The sequence below is a fragment of the Canis aureus genome, chromosome 4 (assembly GCF_053574225.1).
Source record: "Canis aureus isolate CA01 chromosome 4, VMU_Caureus_v.1.0, whole genome shotgun sequence".
NCBI lineage: Eukaryota > Metazoa > Chordata > Mammalia > Carnivora > Canidae > Canis > Canis aureus.
In genome coordinates, this window is record NC_135614.1 from 21432767 (window position 1) to 21450825 (window position 18059).

The 18059-nt window shown below is 40.3% G+C and overlaps 1 protein-coding gene across 4 annotated transcripts in view; it reads right to left on the reverse strand.

The window, feature by feature from the left end:
* The window catches only part of DNA2 (DNA replication helicase/nuclease 2), a 56728-nt gene that overhangs the window by 17065 nt on the left and 21604 nt on the right, over positions 1 to 18059 (reverse strand). For 3 of the 4 annotated variants that reach the window (XM_077894771.1, XM_077894774.1, XM_077894773.1), the window contains 7 exons: positions 14654 to 14771; positions 10110 to 10275; positions 6782 to 6976; positions 4470 to 4700; positions 1009 to 1125; positions 816 to 925; positions 158 to 267 (listed from right to left, as the gene is read on the reverse strand). In XM_077894771.1, the coding sequence (XP_077750897.1) occupies positions 158 to 267; positions 816 to 925; positions 1009 to 1125; positions 4470 to 4700; positions 6782 to 6976; positions 10110 to 10275; positions 14654 to 14771 (1047 nt within the window). The remainder of the gene's footprint in view (positions 1 to 157; positions 268 to 815; positions 926 to 1008; positions 1126 to 4469; positions 4701 to 6781; positions 6977 to 10109; positions 10276 to 14653; positions 14772 to 18059) is intronic. The other variant, XM_077894772.1, reaches the window with a different exon arrangement.

Sequence of the window (18059 nt, forward strand, 5' to 3'; positions counted from 1 at the left end):
ATCCCACGTCGGGCTCCCTGGTGCATGGATCCTGCTTCTCCCTCTGCCTGTGTCTCTGCCTCTCTCTCTCTCTCTGTGACTATCGTAAATAAATAAAAATTAAAAAAAAAAAAAAAAAAAAAGAGTTTCTAAGCAAAAGCATAATAACCTTACTTACAAGAGTACATATTGTAGTTGTTTTTCCTGTTCCAGGCATACCCACGATGAGTGTGTAGTCTTTTGAAAGAAGTACCTTTTTCATTGCTTGCCTCTGAGGTTTATTCAAACCTGCATTTAAATTTAAAAATAATAGGAAAAAGAATGTTGGATTTCAGTGAGCAAATTAACTATAAGAAACTTGCAGCCTCGGGACACCTGGGTGGCTCAGCGGCTAAGCATCTGCCTTCGGCTCAGGAAGTGATCTCGGAATCCCAGGATCAAGTCCACATCCAGCCCCCTGCATGGAGCCTGCTTCTCCCTCTGCCTGTGTCTCTGCCTCTCTCTCTCTCTCTGTGCCTCTCATGAATTAATAAGTAAAATCTTGAAAGGAAGGAAGGAAGGAAGGAAGGAAGGAAGGAAGGAAGGAAGGAAGGAAGGAAGGGAGGAAGGAAAGCTTGCAGCCTCTATTCAACTCTGTTCTTCAATACGTCTTTTCAAAGTAAGAAAATGTCACGGTGATATTAAGGGATAAATGTAAACTTCTTCCCAAGAGAATCTGTCTAAAAACTATAATCACAAGTTTAATAAGTTATAAAAATGCGAGATAATAATGCACATTCAATTATAAATACAACCAAGAACAATCAATGGAAGCAGACATGCTGATTACCACATACCTTTTAGAATGCAGGCAACTGTATCCTTTGCATCATATGGAAGAACAGAACTGAGGTAGGATATAAACTGAGGTTCACGGAAGTCAATGATTAAATCTCGAAGTTTTTGGCTAAAAAGAAAAGGAAATGCTGTTAGTAATAACATTCCTTAGGAAAAGTGGGGTAAATTTCAGACTCACTCATTGTTACAAACCTGACACAGGTATTTTCCATCAATTTAGAAAGATTTCCTAATGGGGTATCTATATCACAAGTTTTTTCTTCCTGGTCCAATCTGAACAAAGTTGATTCTGGGAGTACTGACACGTTCCTAAAACAGCAAAACAGGTGTACATGAATGTTTTTCATTTAACATGGTCAGTATGTCTGAATAGGAAACATACTACTGTCCTAAATGAGTAAATGAGCCAGAATAGCTATTAAGATGGTTACCAGAGGCACATGGGTGGCTCAGTTGGTTAAGCATCTGCTTTTGGCTCAGGACATAATCCCAGGGTACTGCGATCGAGTCCACATAGGGCTCCATACTGTGGGGAGAGTTTACTTCTCCCTCTCTGTCCCTTCTCCTGCTCATTCTCTCTCTCTCCTGCTCTCTCAAATAAATAAATTAAATTCTTTAAAAAAAAAATGGCTACTAGGCCCTAATTCATACTTCCAATCAGATAATATAAGAATGGTGGATTGGAAAGAAGAGGGGGAAAAGTAGGGAAGGGCATGAGACACTAAGGTCAAAGCAATTAATCAGGAATCTACAATACCTGCTCACAATTCACTAGGCCTTGCTTTGCAATTTAGCCTGGGCTCACCACCCCTAGAAGGATCCTGAGCACATGGCCCCTCTCTCCTCCAATCTGGAACAAAGATCTTTCCTGATGTCTTCTCCCACTCTTCCCCCAGCTCCTAAACCTCTGAGGTTTCCTAGGGTCCCCTCCCTGGTCCCCTGTCCTACTATTTTTTCCTTTGGTTCCATGCGCTCATGTAGCTCTAAATCCCAAATCTACACTTTGATGCCTGACCTCACATTCCTCTTCCACCTCATTGCTCACCCAAGCTTCAGGTCTGGATGTCCAGCAGGCAGCAAAATCTTTCCACTTGGTCAAAACCCAGGCTTTTAAAACTCAATACATTCAAACCTGAACAAATCTTCATCCCTGCTGAATCTGATCCCCATTCTGATTCCAGTCAGTAACTCTTATCTCCATACCATTACCTTATTCCGTCCTTCTCCCATTCCCTTACCTCTTCCCAACCTCCACATCCAATCAACATCCAAATGTCAGCCAATTTTACTTTCTAAATACTTCTAGAAGTCACTCCATCTTTACTGCCAAAGAAATTACTGCTAGCCTGGACCCTGTAAGTTTCCTGGGGTCTATGCTTTCACTTTCATCTCTATTAATTAATGACTTCTCACAATGCATCCACAGAAAAATGCAAATCTGATTATTACTCTTCTGTTTAAAACTCTTCAATACATCTGAATAAAGTCACAACATAACATGGTGTATGAGACCTTCTATAAACTGACCTCCCGCATCACACACTCTTCTCTTGTTTAAGATTTTATTTATTTATTTGAGAGAGAGCCCTTGCCCAGAGGAGCAGAGGAGGGAGGGGCATAGGGAAATGGAGGAGACTTCCTGCTGAGCAGGGAGCCTGACTGGGACTCCATCCCAGGGCTCTGAGATCATGACCTGAGGCAAAGGCAGACACTTAACTGACTGAGCCACCTAGGAGCCCCTACACTCTCCGTCTTTCACATTCCTGCAGTTTCCTGAATACTCCATTTCACAGTATATCACACCATCATGTCTTTATGTGTCATGTTCCTCTGCCTGGCATACTCTTCTCACATTGCTCCATCAGGCTAATTAATCCACCAAATGAAGATCCAGAATGACTTCTTTCAAAAAGCTTTCTCTGAGCCTACTAAAATTGGATTAAACGCTTCTCACCCATGTTCTCTTCAATTCAAACACTTGTCATATTAGACCAAAAATATGTTTGTCTACCCATAAGATTATAAACTTCTCAAGGGGGGATCCCTGGGTGGCGCAGCGGTTTAGCGCCTGCCTTTGGCCCAGGGCGCGATCCTGGAGACCCGGGATCGAGTCCCACGTCGGGCTCCCGGTGCATGGAGCCTGCTTCTCCCTCTGCCTGTGTCTCTGCCCCTCTCTCTCTCTCTCTCTCTCTATCTGTGTGACTACCATAAATAAATAAAAGTCTAAAAAAAAAAAATAAACTTCTCAAGGTTTTGCAAAGCAGGATAGGCACTAAATAAATAACTGCAAGGGACTACAGGATACTCTAACAGACAAAAGAAACAAGGTGACTTATACTCCCATGTCATGACACCCAGACTAGGGCTGGTTATGGTTAAACTAGAAATACTGACTGGTAGAGAACAACCCTGGACAAGTCCAGGGCAGTTACCCAGAAGTCACTGCATTCCAATTGCTGATCTCCATCCATTAAAATATGGCAATGCATAGCCTGCACTTGAATGCAACAAAGGCTGGAAGTACAGGAAGAGGGGAATGTAGATATTTGTGAACATGGATAGTGGTCTCAACCACAAACTTTCATATCAACTAGTCTATTTACTTAATATTTTTCTTTAAATGAACTCACTTTGTTTTAACAGAGATAAATATACTTTGTCACAACCACAAATTGGAAAAAAAAGTCTCTTTTTAAAAAGACTTTATTTTTAAGTAATCTCTACACCCAACATGGGGCTCGAAACCTACAACTCTGAGATCAAGAGTTGCATGCTTGACACGGGCAGAGGGGCATGCAGAGACACGGGCAGAGGGAGAAGCAGGCTCCCCATAGGGAGACCAATGCGGAACTCAATCCCAGGACCCCAAGACCCCAGGACCCTGGGATCATAACCCAAGCCAAAGGCAGATGCTCAACCACTGTATCACCCAGGCGCCCTACCTCAATTTTTTTTTAAAAAAGCAAATGAAGGGGATGCCTGGGTGGCTCAGTGGTTTGGCGCCTGCCTTCAGCCCAGGACATAATCCTGGAGTCCCAGGATCGAGTCCCACATCGGGCTCCCCACATGGAGCCTGCTTCTCCTCCCTCTGCCTGTATCTCTGCCTCTCTCTGTGTCTCTCGTGAATAAATAAATAAAACTTAAAAAATAAAAAATAAATAAAAAAGCGAATAAAGTGGAGCACCTGGCTGGCTCAGCTGGTGGAGTGTGGGACTCTTGATTTCGGGGTTGTGAGTTCAAGTCCTACACTGGGCATAGAGATTACTTAAAAAAGGAGGGGGGGTAATGAAGCACTGATACATCCTACTACATAAAGATGAATCTCAAGAAGATTGTGCTAAGGGAAAAAAAGCCAGTCACAAAAGGCCACATAGTATAAGATCCCATTTCTATGAAATGTTCAGAACAGGGACATCTATAGGATCAAAAAGGAAACATGATTGCCTGGCATAGGAGGAATGAATACCAAAGGACACAAGGGTTCTTTTTGGGATGATTAAAATATTCTTTTCAAAATATGATTTTGGTGATGGCTACACAACTCTAAGCATATACTAAAAACCATGAATAATGGTTTAAATGAATAAACTGTGTATAATGTGCAACTTATGTATCAATAAAGCTGTTATCCCACCAGAGGGACATTTCATTACCTGTCCAATAAACAGGTTACTGATGTCACGTTAATCTCCTTCACATATCCCCTAGACAAAGCAAATAGTGTTCTCTCTTCTCCACTTAAAATAATTCTATCACCTGCCATTAGATTTGTGACAGGAATGTCACCATTTTTACGTTGAAAATTATGTAAATATTGTCCATCACAAATTGTCTTTACACATTCTGTTCTAATCAGGTTTCCAATGCAGCTGCCACTCTCTTCCCTAAGAAACAGAAAGAAAGACAGTGAGAGAAAGCTTCCATTTACATCATATATAAAAATACTGAATTTGCATTTTCCCACAATTTACTTGTTCATCTGGCCCCTGGAAGCTATAATGTTAATACCTACTCAATCAGTTTTACACTTTCCACAATCTACATTAAAGTGTCAGAAATGCGGGATCCCTGGGTGGCGCAGCGGTTTGGCGCCTGCCTTTGGCCCAGGGCGCAATCCTGGAGACCCGGGATCGAATCCCACATCAGGCTCCTGGTGCATGGAGCCTGCTTCTCCCTCTGCCTATGTCTCTGCCTCTCTTTCTCTCTCTCTCTGTGACTATCATAAATAAATAAAAATTAAAAAAAAAAATTAAAAAAAATAAATAAATAAAGTGTCAGAAATGCTAAGAAACATTCTATGAGTTTTAAAATAATCCCTCATCAAAAGACATCTGGACAAGTGCTAGGGAGTACATACCTTATTGCATTCACAGGCTGGGAACTCTGAACAACATGTGCATCAGCACTTTGAAGCTTGAACAACATCCCCACTTCCTATGCTGATACACTTAACATTACAAGACAAAATGGTAATGCTTTTCCTGAAGTTGATGTGAAGAAAATAAGTACCTATTTCTTTAGCATTTACAAGAGGATTTATAATTATTGTTACTAAAATAATGGCAAGCAAGTTGATAACTCCACTGCTTCTAAGAAATAAGTATTAAGTATTTACAACCTTTAGACACTCCTATTAAGTACAACTTCAGAAGCTTGTTGGCATGTACACTTGACAGTCACTATACTTACACAGTCTATCAAAAACAACTTAAATTTTATCCACTGTAATGATTCCTTGTGTTAAAATTTACTATGAAGGAAAAATAAATAAATAAATAAAAATAAAAAATATAAAAAATTTACTACGAAGGAAATAACAGTCCAATTATTTCTAAAGTTACATTAAAATCAACATTCAGGGGATCCCTTGGTGGCGCAGCGGTTTGGCGCCTGCCTTTGGCCCAGGGCGCGATCCTGGAGACCTGGGATCGAATCCCACGTCAGGCTCCTGGTGCATGGAGCCTGCTTCTCCCTCTGCCTGTGTCTCTGCCTCTCTCTCTAGCTGTGTCTCTATGAATGAATGAATGAATGAATGAATAAATAAATAAATAAATAAGACTCAGAAGAGCCAACATTCATACTGGAAAGTTATAAATAAGTGGATCAAATGGAATGAAATATTACATAAAGAAAAATACTAAGCAAAGACATACAAAATTACTTTATAAGCAACTTGTAAAAAATAGGGACGCCTGGATGGCTCAGCAATTGAGTTTCTGCCTTTGGCTCAGGTCATAATCCCAGGATGCAAGATCAAGTCCCACATCAAGCTCCCTGCGAGGAGCCTGCTTCTCCCTCTGCCTATGTCTCTGCCTCTCTCTCTGTGTCTCTCATGAATAAATAAATAAATCTTAAAAAAAAAAAAAAACTTATAAAAAATAGATCTCTATAGGAAAAAAACGGGGGGTTGCTGGAAGGGAAGTGGGTAAGGGAATGGGGCATCTAGGTGATGGACATTAAGAAGGGCATGTGATGTAATGAGCACTGGGTTCTGTATGCAACTGATGAATCACTAAACTCTACCTCTGAAACTAAAAAAGTTCTTTTTAATTTAAAAAAATTAAAAATATGTCTCACAAAATAAAAGATGGACCAATTTTAGAAAATTTGAATCTGAAAATATGAACTTCTTAAAGACTAGTATTTAAAGTATTAAGTAAAACGTCATTAATTTGTACTAGGATGCTAAAATTCACCTCATATTAAACTTTATCCTCTTTTCACTGATGAAAAAGGACTAATAATTTTTAAAATAAGATTACTCAAGACATACTTAACCTAATGAAAATAATAGTGCTCCTACTTAGAGACAATTCGTTGACAGCCATCTAGAGTTGGCATGAATATACAAAATTGCACATCTCTGCCATGATATCATGTATCCCGTATTTTTCCTGATTCTAAATACCATCCCATTAGCTAATCCAAATTACTGAAGTTTTACTGTATTAGATGAACCACTTACATTTCTGAAGCAGGCATTAACCATATATGTTGGTGATTCTTTTTATTATCCTTTGATTGTGACTCCAGGGTTAACATTAGACACCAAAGGCTAAAATACTCCAAGTGTGTAAGCTTTAGATGTTGGGTTTCTTCTTTTATTTTGGGCAGCATGCCAATCGGGACTGAACTGTCATCCGTCTGTTGTTCAACTGCTCTAAAGAAAGATGTATATAAAACATTTCACTGACTAGCTATAAAAATGAGTTTATTTCTGAAATAAGCATACATACATGATGATCACTGTAACTTTTTTTTTTTTTTTTTAGAGTCAAACACACCTTATTCAGCACAGGAATGTGTGAACAGAAGGGCCTTGGGCAGGGTTCCTGACAAAGAGCTCTGCTTCAAACCCTGCTGTAAACGGAGCAAAGGTCATCATATAAACCACTGGGCCCAGAGGGATGATCACTGTAACTTTTAATCACAGGTCCTAATTTTCTTTAAAAGTCATTTCAGGGGATCCCTGGGTGGCTCAGCAGTTTAGCGCCTGCCTTCAGCCCAGGGCGTGATCCCGGAGTCCCGAGATCGAGTCCCACATCAGGCTCCCTGCATGGAACCTGCTTTTCTCCCTCTGCCTTCTCTGCCTCTCTTTCTGTGTCTCTTGAATAAATAAATAAAATATTTTTAATTTTTATATCCTCTCTCTCTCATGAATAAATAAAATCTTTAAAAAAAAAGCCATTTCAACATTTTATAAGCCAAATAGCTTTTTACAAAACAAAATGCTTACGAAACCCAGTATAACATTATTTTGCTTTTAAGGACTGTCACCCTAATAGCTACTTAAGTTTGGTATACTCTAGTTTTCATTCCTATAATTATAGCAATTTTACACATTGTGTACACCTGCATCTCTCAAAGTCACAATTTGTACATCCAGCTCTGTGCCAGTAAAGTCAACATAAAAACACAGATAATTACATAGAGTATCAATTATGCTTAATACTAATTTTTCAATTTTTAGTATATGTGCAGCTGAAGCAAGCACTAATTTTTCGATTTTTATACAGAAACAAGTGTTATAGGACAGCATACAAAACATTGGGAATAAAACAAGATTTCAAAAAAATATGCTTCTCCTATAGGCCCAAACGTCCCAGAGTTCATGCTCCTTTGCATTAAAAGAGCTTTTGTAGGATATACTTTGAAAAGTCCTTTATGAGAATTTTTTTTTAAAGATTTTATTTATTTATTCATGAGAGACAGAGAGAGAGAGAGGCAGAGACACAGACAGAGGGAGAAGCAGGCTCCATGCAGGGAGCCCAATGTGGGACTGGATCCCAGGACTCCAGTATCATGCCCTGGGCCAAAGGCAGACGCTAAACCGCTGAGCCACCCAGCCATCCCCTTTTTTTTCCCCTAAAGATTTATTATTTGTTCATGAGAGACACAGAGAGAGAAAGGCAGAGACATAGGCAGAGGGAGAAGCAGGCTCCCCATAGGGAGCCCGATGCAGGCAGGACTCCAGCACAGATCCTGGGATCACACCCTAAGCCAAAGGCAGACGCTCAATCATTGAGCCACCAAGGCATCCTCCTTTGTGGGAATTCTTAGGCTGAACTGGAACTTTGGTCTTGATTTGATCTTGTTTCCTACTCCATATATACATCTAACTACTTTTTGTGTCCTTAAAAACATTCACTGACCTATGAAGGTATAAATACAAAGCACTTTTTATGATACCTGAAAAACTTTCCCTATATAGAAAAATAGATACATAGTTGCCTGACTGGCTTAGTAGGTGGAACATGCAACTCTTGATCTCAGGATTGTAAATTAGAGCCCTATGCTGGGTGTAGAGATCACTTTAAAAATCTTAAAAATGGATGCCTGGGTGGCTCAGCAGTTAGGTACCTGCCTTTGGCTCAGGGCGAGATCCTGGGGTTCCAGGATCTAGTCCCACATCGGGCTCCCTGCATGGAACCTGCTTCTCTCTCTGCCTGTGTCTCTGCCTTTCTCTCTCTCTCTAGGTCTCTCATGAATAAATAAGTAAAATTTTTTTAAAAATCCTAAAAAAAGAAAAATAGACATATATAAACAGGAAGACAAGTCTGTTGAATTATATCAAACTATATGTCTGAAAGAACCAATTTCCCCGTTTTGTTTTGTTTTTTTTTTTTTAATTTTATTTATTTGTTCATGAGAGACATAGTGGGGGAGTGGGGAGCAGAGATACAGGCAGAGGGAGAAGCAGGCTCCATGCTGGGAGCTCAATGTGGGACTCGATCCTAGGTCTCCAGGATCAGGCCCTGGACTGAAGGCGGCGCTAAACCGCTGAACCACCCGGGCTACCCCAATTTTCTTGTTTTTAACTACACAAGGCATAAAACTAAAATAGCAATTAAGAAATAGAAGAATTCAGGGTACCTGGGTGGCTCAGTGGTTGAGCGTCTACATTCGGCTCAGGGCGTGATCCTGGGTCTGGGGTTCAAGTCCCACACAGAGCTCCCTGTAAGGAGCCTGCTTCTCCCTCTGTCTATGTCTATCATGAATAAATAAATAAAATATTAAAAAAAAAAAAAAAAGAAGAAGAATTCTTAAAGTCTCATTTAAGAAAAGCTATATAACATTTAAAATTCCTATACTTCCTTTTCTAAGATTTTATTTTTCAGGACAGCCTGGGTGGCTTAGCCGTTTAGTGCCTGCCTTCAACCCGGGGCCTGGTCCTGGAGACCTGGAATCGAGTCCCACGTCAGGCTCCCAGCATGGAGCCTGCTTCTCCCTCTGCCTCTATCTCTGCCTCTCTCTCTCTCTCTCTCTCTCTCTCTCTGTGTCTCTCATGAATAAATAAAATCTTTTTTTTTTAATTTTTATTTATTTATGATAGTCACAGAGAGAGAGAGAGAGAGAGAGAGAGAGGCAGAGACATAGGCAGAGGGAGAAGCGGGCTCCATGCACCGGGAGCCCGATGTGGGATTCGATCCCGGGTCTCCAGGATCGCGCCCTGGGCCAAAGGCAGGCGCTAAGCCGCTGCGCCACCCAGGGATCCCGAATAAATAAAATCTTAAAAAACAAAAGATTTTATTTTTCAGCTATCTCTACACCCTACATTTTTTCAAACTTAAAACCCAAAATCAAGTCACATGCTCCACCAAATGAGCCAGCTAGGTGCCCCTGTACTACATCTTTCTTACCCAGATTCGATTAAGTCCTAAAATTAATTCAGTTCCCCAGAAACTATTTGTAGCAAGATTAAAATAACCACTTTTGGAAAAAGTTTAAAAGGCATTCTATTATTGAGTTAACACTGAATTGGAATTAATACTTTTGAAAGACAATGTTTTTACCTGCTATAAAGAGCACAGTTGCCAATTTGTGAACAATATTTACAAGATTGCTGGTCTTCAATTATTTGTGGCAAAGGAGCAAGCTTTGTCTTTTCCTTTTCAATAGCAGATTTACTAATACGGTGAAACAAAGAGAATGCCATCTGGTTTCTTAGCCTTAATAATTCTGTGGGAAAAAAAGGGAAGGAGGTGTTTAAGAATTAAGTGAAGTTTATTATATATCTTTCTCATGTAAAACTTCAAGATTTAAAAACATAAAATGAACATTTGTATTTCCCATTACACTAGATACTATGAACATTTCGGTGTATATTTCCTTAAATTTTTGTTTACTTAAGTTCTTTTAAACAACCATATATCTCATAACTGATAAATATTGTGAAGCTGCTATTTTTAGCTAAATGCTAAGGATAAATACAGCTATCTAGAGTATCTAAATACAAGACAAGTTTATTTTTTTTTTATTTTTTTAAGATTTATTTATTTATTTATTCAGAGAGAGCGAAAGAGAGGCAGAGACACAGGCAGAGAGAAACAGGCTCCATACAGGGAGCCGGACGCGGGACTCGATCCCAGGTCTCCAGGATCACACCTCGGGCTGCAGGCGGCGCTAAACCGCTGCGCCACCGGGGCTGCCACAAGGCAAGTTTAAAATAAATTTTTAATTTTTTTTTTATTATTATTTTTTTTTAATGATAGGCACACAGAGAGAGAGGCAGAGGGAGAAGCAGGCTCCATGCACCGGGAGCCCGACGTGGGATTTGATCCCGGGTCTCCAAGGATCACGCCCTGGGCCAAAGGCAGGCACCAAACCACTGCACCACCCAGGGATCCCTAAAATAATTTTTTATATAATAAAATTTTAAAAGGTTAAAGATGTTTTCAATTATACAGTATATTGTTAAAATTCTTCTTAAAAAGAACAGCTATACGCCAATAAATTAGGCAATCTAGAAGAAATGGACGCATTCCTGGAAAGCCACAAACTACCAAAACTGGAACAGGAAGAAATAGAAAACCTGAACAGGCCAAAAACCAGGGAGGAAATTGAAGCAGTCATCAAAAACCTCCCAAGACACAAAAGTCCAGGGCCAGATGGCTTCCCAGGGGAATTCTATCAAATGTTTAAAGAAGAAACCATACTTATTCTACTAAAGCTGTTTGGAAAGATAGAAAGTGATGGGGTACTTCCAAATTCGTTCTATGAGGCCAGCATCACCTTAATTCCAAAACCAAAGACCCCACCAAAAAGGAGAATTACAGAAAAATATCTCTGATGAACATGGATGCAAAAATTCTTAACAAGATACTAGCCAATAGGATCCAATAGTACATTAAGAAAATTATTCACCATGACCAAGTAGGATTTATCTCCGGGACACAAGGCTGATTCAACACTCGTAAAACAATCAATGTGATTCATCATATCAGCAAGAGAAAAACCAAGAACCATATGATCCTCTCATTAGATGCAGAGAAAGCATTTGACAAAATACAGCATCCATTCCTGATCAAAACTCTTCAGAGTGTAGGGATAGAGGGAACATTCCTCAACATCTTAAAAGCCATCTACGAAAAGCTGACAGCAAATATCATTCTCAATGGGGAAGCACTGGGAGCCTTTCCCCTAAGATCAGGAACAAGACAGGGATGTCCACTCTCACCACTGCTATTCAACATAGTACTGGAAGTCCTAGCCTCAGCAATCAGACAACAAAAAGACATTAAAGGCATTCAAATTGGCAAAGAAGAAGTCAAATTCTCCCTCTTCACCGATGACATGATACTCTACATAGAAAATCCAAAAGCCTCTACCCCAAGATTGCTAGAACTCATACAGCAACTTGGCAGTGTGGCAGGATACAAAATCAATGCCCAGAAGTCAGTGGCATTTCTATACACTAACAATGAGACTGAAGAAAGAGAAATTAAGGAGTCAATCCCATTTACAATTACACCCAAAAGCATAAGATACATAGGAATAAACCTAACCAAAGACGTAAAGGATCTATACCCTAAAAACTATAGAACTTCTGAAAGAAATTGAGGAAGACACAAAGAGATGGAAAAATATTCCATGCGCATGGATTGGCAGAATTAATATTGTGAAAATGTCAATGTTACCCAGGGCAATTTACACGTTTAATGCAATCCCTATCAAAATACCATGGACTGGGATCCCTGGGTGGCGCAGCAGTTTGGCGCCTGCCTTTGGCCTGGGGCGCGATCCTGGAGACCCTGGATCGAATCCCACATCGGGCTCCCAGTGCATGGAGCCTGCTTCTCCCTCTGCCTGTGTCTCTGCCTCTCTCTCATGAATAAATAAATAAAATCTTTATTTAAAAAAAAAAAAATACCATGGACTTTCTTCAGAGAGTTAGAACAAATTATTTTAAGATTTGTGTGGAATCATAAAAGACCCCGAGTAGCCAGGGGAATTAAAAAAAAAAAAAAACCATAGCTGGGGGCATCACAATGCCAGATTTCAGGTTGTACTACAAAGCTGTGGTCATCAAGACAGTGTGGTACTGGCACAAAAACAGACACATAGATCAATGGAACAGAATAGAGAACCCAGAAGTTGGGATCCCTGGGTGGCGCAGCAGTTTAGCGCCTGCCTTTGGCCCAGGGCACGATCCTGGAGACCTGGGATCGAATCCCACATCGGGCTCCCGGTGCATGGAGCCTGCTTCTCCCTCTGCCTTTGTCTCTGCCAATCTCTCTCTCTCTGTGTGACTATCATAAATAAATAAAAATTAAAAAAAAAAAAAAGAGAACCCAGAAGTGGACCCTGAACTTTATGGTCAACTAATATTTGATAAAGGAGGAAAGACTATCCATTGGAAGAAAGACAGTCTCTTCAATAAATGGTGCTGGGAAAATTGAACATCCCCATGCAGAAGAATGAAACTACACGACTCTCTTTCACCATACACAAAGATAAACTCAAAATGGATGAAAGATCTAAATGTGAGACAAGATTCCATCAAAATCCTAGAGGAGAACATAGGCAACACCCTTTTTGAACTCAGCCACAGTAACTTCTTGCAAGATACATCCACGAAAGCAAAAGAAACAAAAGCAAAAATGAACTATTGGGACTTCATCAAGATAAGAAGCTTTTGCACAGAAAAGGATACAGTCAACAAAACTGACAAAAAGACAACCTACAGAATGGGAGAAGATATTTGCAAATTATGTATCAGATAAAGGGCTAGTTTCCAAGATCTATAAAGAACTTCTTAAACTCAACACCAAAGAAACAATCAATCCAATCATGAAATGGGCAAAAGACATGAAGAGAAATCTCACAGAGGAAGACATAGACATGGCCAACATGCACATGAGAAAATGCTCTGCATCACTTGCCATCAGGGAAATACAAATCAAAACCACAATGAGATATCACCTCACACAAGTGAGATTGGCGAAAATTAACAAGGCAGGAAACAACAAATGTTGGAGAGGATGCGGAGAAAAGGGAACCCACTTACACTGTTGGTGGGAATGTGAACTGGTGTAGCCACTCTGGAAAACTGTGTGGAGGTTCCTCAAAGAGTTAAAAATAGACCTGCCCTACGACCCAGCAATTGCACTGTTGGGGATTTACCCCAAAGATACAGATGCAATGAAACGCCGGGACACCTGCACCCCGATGTTTATAGCAGCAATGTCCACAATAGCCAAACTGTGGAAGGAGCCTCGGTGTCCATCGAAAGATGAATGGATAAAGAAATGTGGTTTATGTATACAATGGAATATTACTCAGCCATAGAAATGACAAATACCCACCATTTGCTTCAATGTGGATGGAACTGGAAGGTATTATGCTGAGTGAAGTAAGTCAATCGGAGAAGGACAAACATTATTATGTTCTCATTCATTTGGGGAATATACATAATAGTGAAAGGGAATATAAGGGAAGGGAGAAGAAATGTGTGGGAAATATCAGAAAGGGAGACACAACATAAAGACTCCTAACTCTGGGAAACGAACTAGGGGTGGTGGAAGGGGAGGAGGGTGGGGTGTGGGGGTGATGGGTGACGGGCACTGGGGGGGGCACTTGATGGGATGAGCACTGGGTGTTATTCTGTATGTTGGTAAATTGAACACCAATAAAAAATAAATTTATTATAAAAAAAATAAAAATAGAAAAAAAATACAACTAGGGCAGCCCAGGTGGCTCAGCGGTTTAGTGCCACCTTCGGCCCAGGGCGTGATCCTGGAGACCCGGGATCGAGTCCCAAGTCAGGCTACCCGCATGGAGCCTTCTCCCTCTGCCTGTGTCTCTGCCTCTTTCTGTGTGTCTCTCATGAATAAATAAATAAAATATTTTAAAAAATAAAAAAATAAAAAATACAACTAAAAATACATAAATAAGCAAAAAAGCAAATAAATAAAACCACAACCACACATTATAACCTATTTTAGGCCTAGCAAATACAGTGAATGATTTTCAGGTATATATACCTGATTACTAAAGGTTAAAGGAAAAACCAAACAAATAAAACCCAGGGAAGTAAATTGAGAAAGAACAACTCTACCTCTTTTATCAAGATGGTTGGCAGGCACAGGGTACATGTTGCCAGTCTTGAGGTAAAGGAGCAGGCCGGCCTCTGGGTCAGCTCTCCTCTCTTGGCTCAGCAGCGTATACAAAACAAGCTGTGAAAACACTGTATGTTTTGTCAAATAAAAACTTTAACTTTCATGTGTGCATATGTGGTCAGCAATCAACACATAACTATAATTTTTTTTTCATAACTATAATTTTAAAATCAAAAAGTCAGGGTGCCTGGGTGTTGGGTCAGTATCCAACTGTGGGTTTTGACTCAGGTCATGATCTCACGGGTTATGGGATCCAGCTTCATGACCAGCTCCTTGCTCATCAGGGAGTCTGCTTGATTCTCCCCCTCTACCCCTACCCCCTCCTCGCAACACACATGCACACACTCATACTTTCTCTGCTATCTCATTATCTCTAAAAATGAATAAATAAATCTTTAAAAAATAATAAATAAAAATTTAAAAAATAAAAACATCAGTTATTTCCATTTTGAAAATAACATAAAGCAAATTAGCAGAGGTAATACAATAATTCCATGACAAATACTTAACTTCTACAACATGAACACTGTTTATGCTTGTCAATTTTACACAAAGAAGAAATAGATAGAATTTTTCTTAGATAGTAAATATTTAGGTTTCCAATAAATTAAAGAGGAAAATTAACCGAACTATATTTTACATTGTGAAGTTAACAGTCTTTACACACTATTTTCAGGATGCCTGGGTGGCTCAGTTTAGCGCCTACCTTCGGCCCAGGGCGTGATCTTGGAGTCCCGGGATCAGGTCCCACATCGGGCCCCTTGCATGGAGCCTGCTTCTCCCTCTGCCTATATCTCCGCCTGTGTGTGTGTGTGTGTGTGTGTGTTTGTGTGAGATGAATAAATAAAATCTTTAGAAAAAAAAAAAAAACACTATTTTCCCTGTTTAAAATAAGTGAATTAGGAGCATCTGAGTGGTTCAGTCCATTAAGCATCTGCCTTCAGCTCAGGTCGTGATGTCAGGGTCCTGGGATCAAGGTCGGCATCAGGCTCCCTATTCAGTGGGAAGCCTGCTTCTCCCTCTCCCTTGCCCTTCCTCCCCACCACCCCTGCTCTTGCTCTCTCATTATCTCTCCCTCAAATAAATAAATAAAATCTTTTTTAAAAATTGATTAAATAAGTGAACTAAATGCTAAAATGCATATTATAAATAATATAAATAATATAGTTATAGTTGTCATAGTTACTAAACTAAACTAAATGAAGCTAACTTTACAGAGTTCACTGGTTTTGCAGAGCATGAGTCACTATTAACTGCGTTAAATGTATGTGGTGCTCTCCAGAGAAACCACCTAAGACAAGTTAGAAACAGCTGCTTTATAGTTCATGAAAACACCATAGCAACAACAGCAAGTCATTTAGTCGTATACAACCTACAAACAAGATAATATGCTTTCCAAGAGAATTCCAAGATTAAAATGTTGAATGATTTATGTCTTTGGTTGGTTTTTTTTTTTTTTTTAATTTTTATTTATTTATGATAGTCACACACAGATACAGAGAGAGAGGCAGAAACACAGGCAGAGGGAGAAGCAGGCTCCATGCACCGGGAGCCCGAAGTGGGATTCGATCCCGGGTCTCCAGGATCGCGCCCTGGGCCAAAGGCAGGCGCCAAACCGCTGCGCCACCCAGGGATCCCCTGGTTGGTTTTTAATAGACTCCACACCCAGCGTGGAGCCCAATATGGGGCTTGAACTCAGGACCCGGAGATTAAGATTTGAGCAGAGATCAAGAGCTGGTAGCTTAACCAACTGAGCCACCCAGATGCCCCTGATTTATGTTTTTGAACCATAAAATTCCAGGGGCGTCTGGGTAGCTCAGTCAGTTAAGTGTCTGCCATTTGTTCAGGTCATGATCTCAGGGTCCTGGGATGGAGCCCTGCATCAAGTAGTGAGCCTGCTTAGCCCAATCTTACCCTCCTCCCCCCTCCATCCTCGCTCATGCTCTCTCTCAAATAAATAAATGAATCATAAAATCATAAATACCAAGACCAGTCATTATAATTAACATGCCTAGGTAGGTCAACTTATAACAAGATTCTTGTTTTCTTTTTTCTTTTTTTTAAAGATTTTATTTATTTATTCATGAGAGACACAGAGAGAGAGGCAGGGACACAGGCAGAGGGAGAAGGAGAAGCAGGCTCCATGCAGGGAGCCCAACGTGGGACTCGATCCCAGGTCTCCAGGATCAGGCCCTGGGCTGAAGGCAGTGCCAAACCGCTGAGCCACCCGGGCTGCCCAGATTATTGTTTTCTAAGCTATATTTAAAATGTAATGGGGCACCTGGCTGGCTCAGTAGATAAAGCATGTAACTCTTGATCTCAGGATCGTAAAGACTATAGAGATTACTTAAAGTAATATCTTTAACTAAATAAATTAGTCTAATTTAATATAGCATTATCTGCAGCATATATATTAATTTTATCTATAAATTCATCATTAAGTGCCCAAGATAGGCTTATAAAAACCAAAAATAAAACAAATTTATTGATTTTTGTTCTTTTGTTCCTATCAAAAATAGTAGTATTTGTCAAAAATAAACTACTAGGACTTTACCAAAATAAAAAGCTTTTACACAGCAAAGAAAACCATCAACAGGGGTTGAGCCTGGGTGGCTCAGCAGTTAAGCGTCTGCCTTCAGCTCTGGGCATGATCCCAGAGTCCCAATATCAAGTCCCACATCAGGCTACCTGCATGGAGCCTGCTTCTCCCTCTGGCTCTACCTCTCCCTCTGGCTCTCTCTCTGTCTCTCATGAATAAATATCTTAAAAAAAAAATCAACAAAATGAAAAAGCAACCTACTGAATGAGAGAATTTATCTGCAAATTATATATCCCAAAAAAGGTAATATTCAAAATATATAAATAACTTATAGGGACGCCTGGATGGCTCAGCAGTTGCCCATCTGCCTTTGGCTCAGGGCATAATCCTGGGATCCAAGATCCAGTCCCGCATCGGGCTCCCTAAGGGGAGCCTGCTTCTCCCTCTGTGTCTCTGCCCCTCTCTCTCTGTGTCTCTCATGAATAAATAACTAAATCTTAAAAAAAAAAAAAAAAAAAAAGAACTTAACCCAAAAAAAGCAAATAATCTGATTAAAAATGGGCAGAGAGGGATCCCCGGGTGGCGCAGTGGTTTAGCGCCTGCCTTTGGCCCAGGGCACAATTCTGGAGACCCAGGGTCGAATCCCGCGTCGGGCTCCCGGTGCATGGAGCCTGTTTCTCCCTCTGCCTGTGTCTCTGCCCCTCTCTCTCTCTCTCTCTCTCTCTCTCTCTATCATAAATAAATTAAAAAAAAATTTTTTTAAAATGGGCAGAGATCCTGAAGAGACATTTTTCTATAGAAGACCT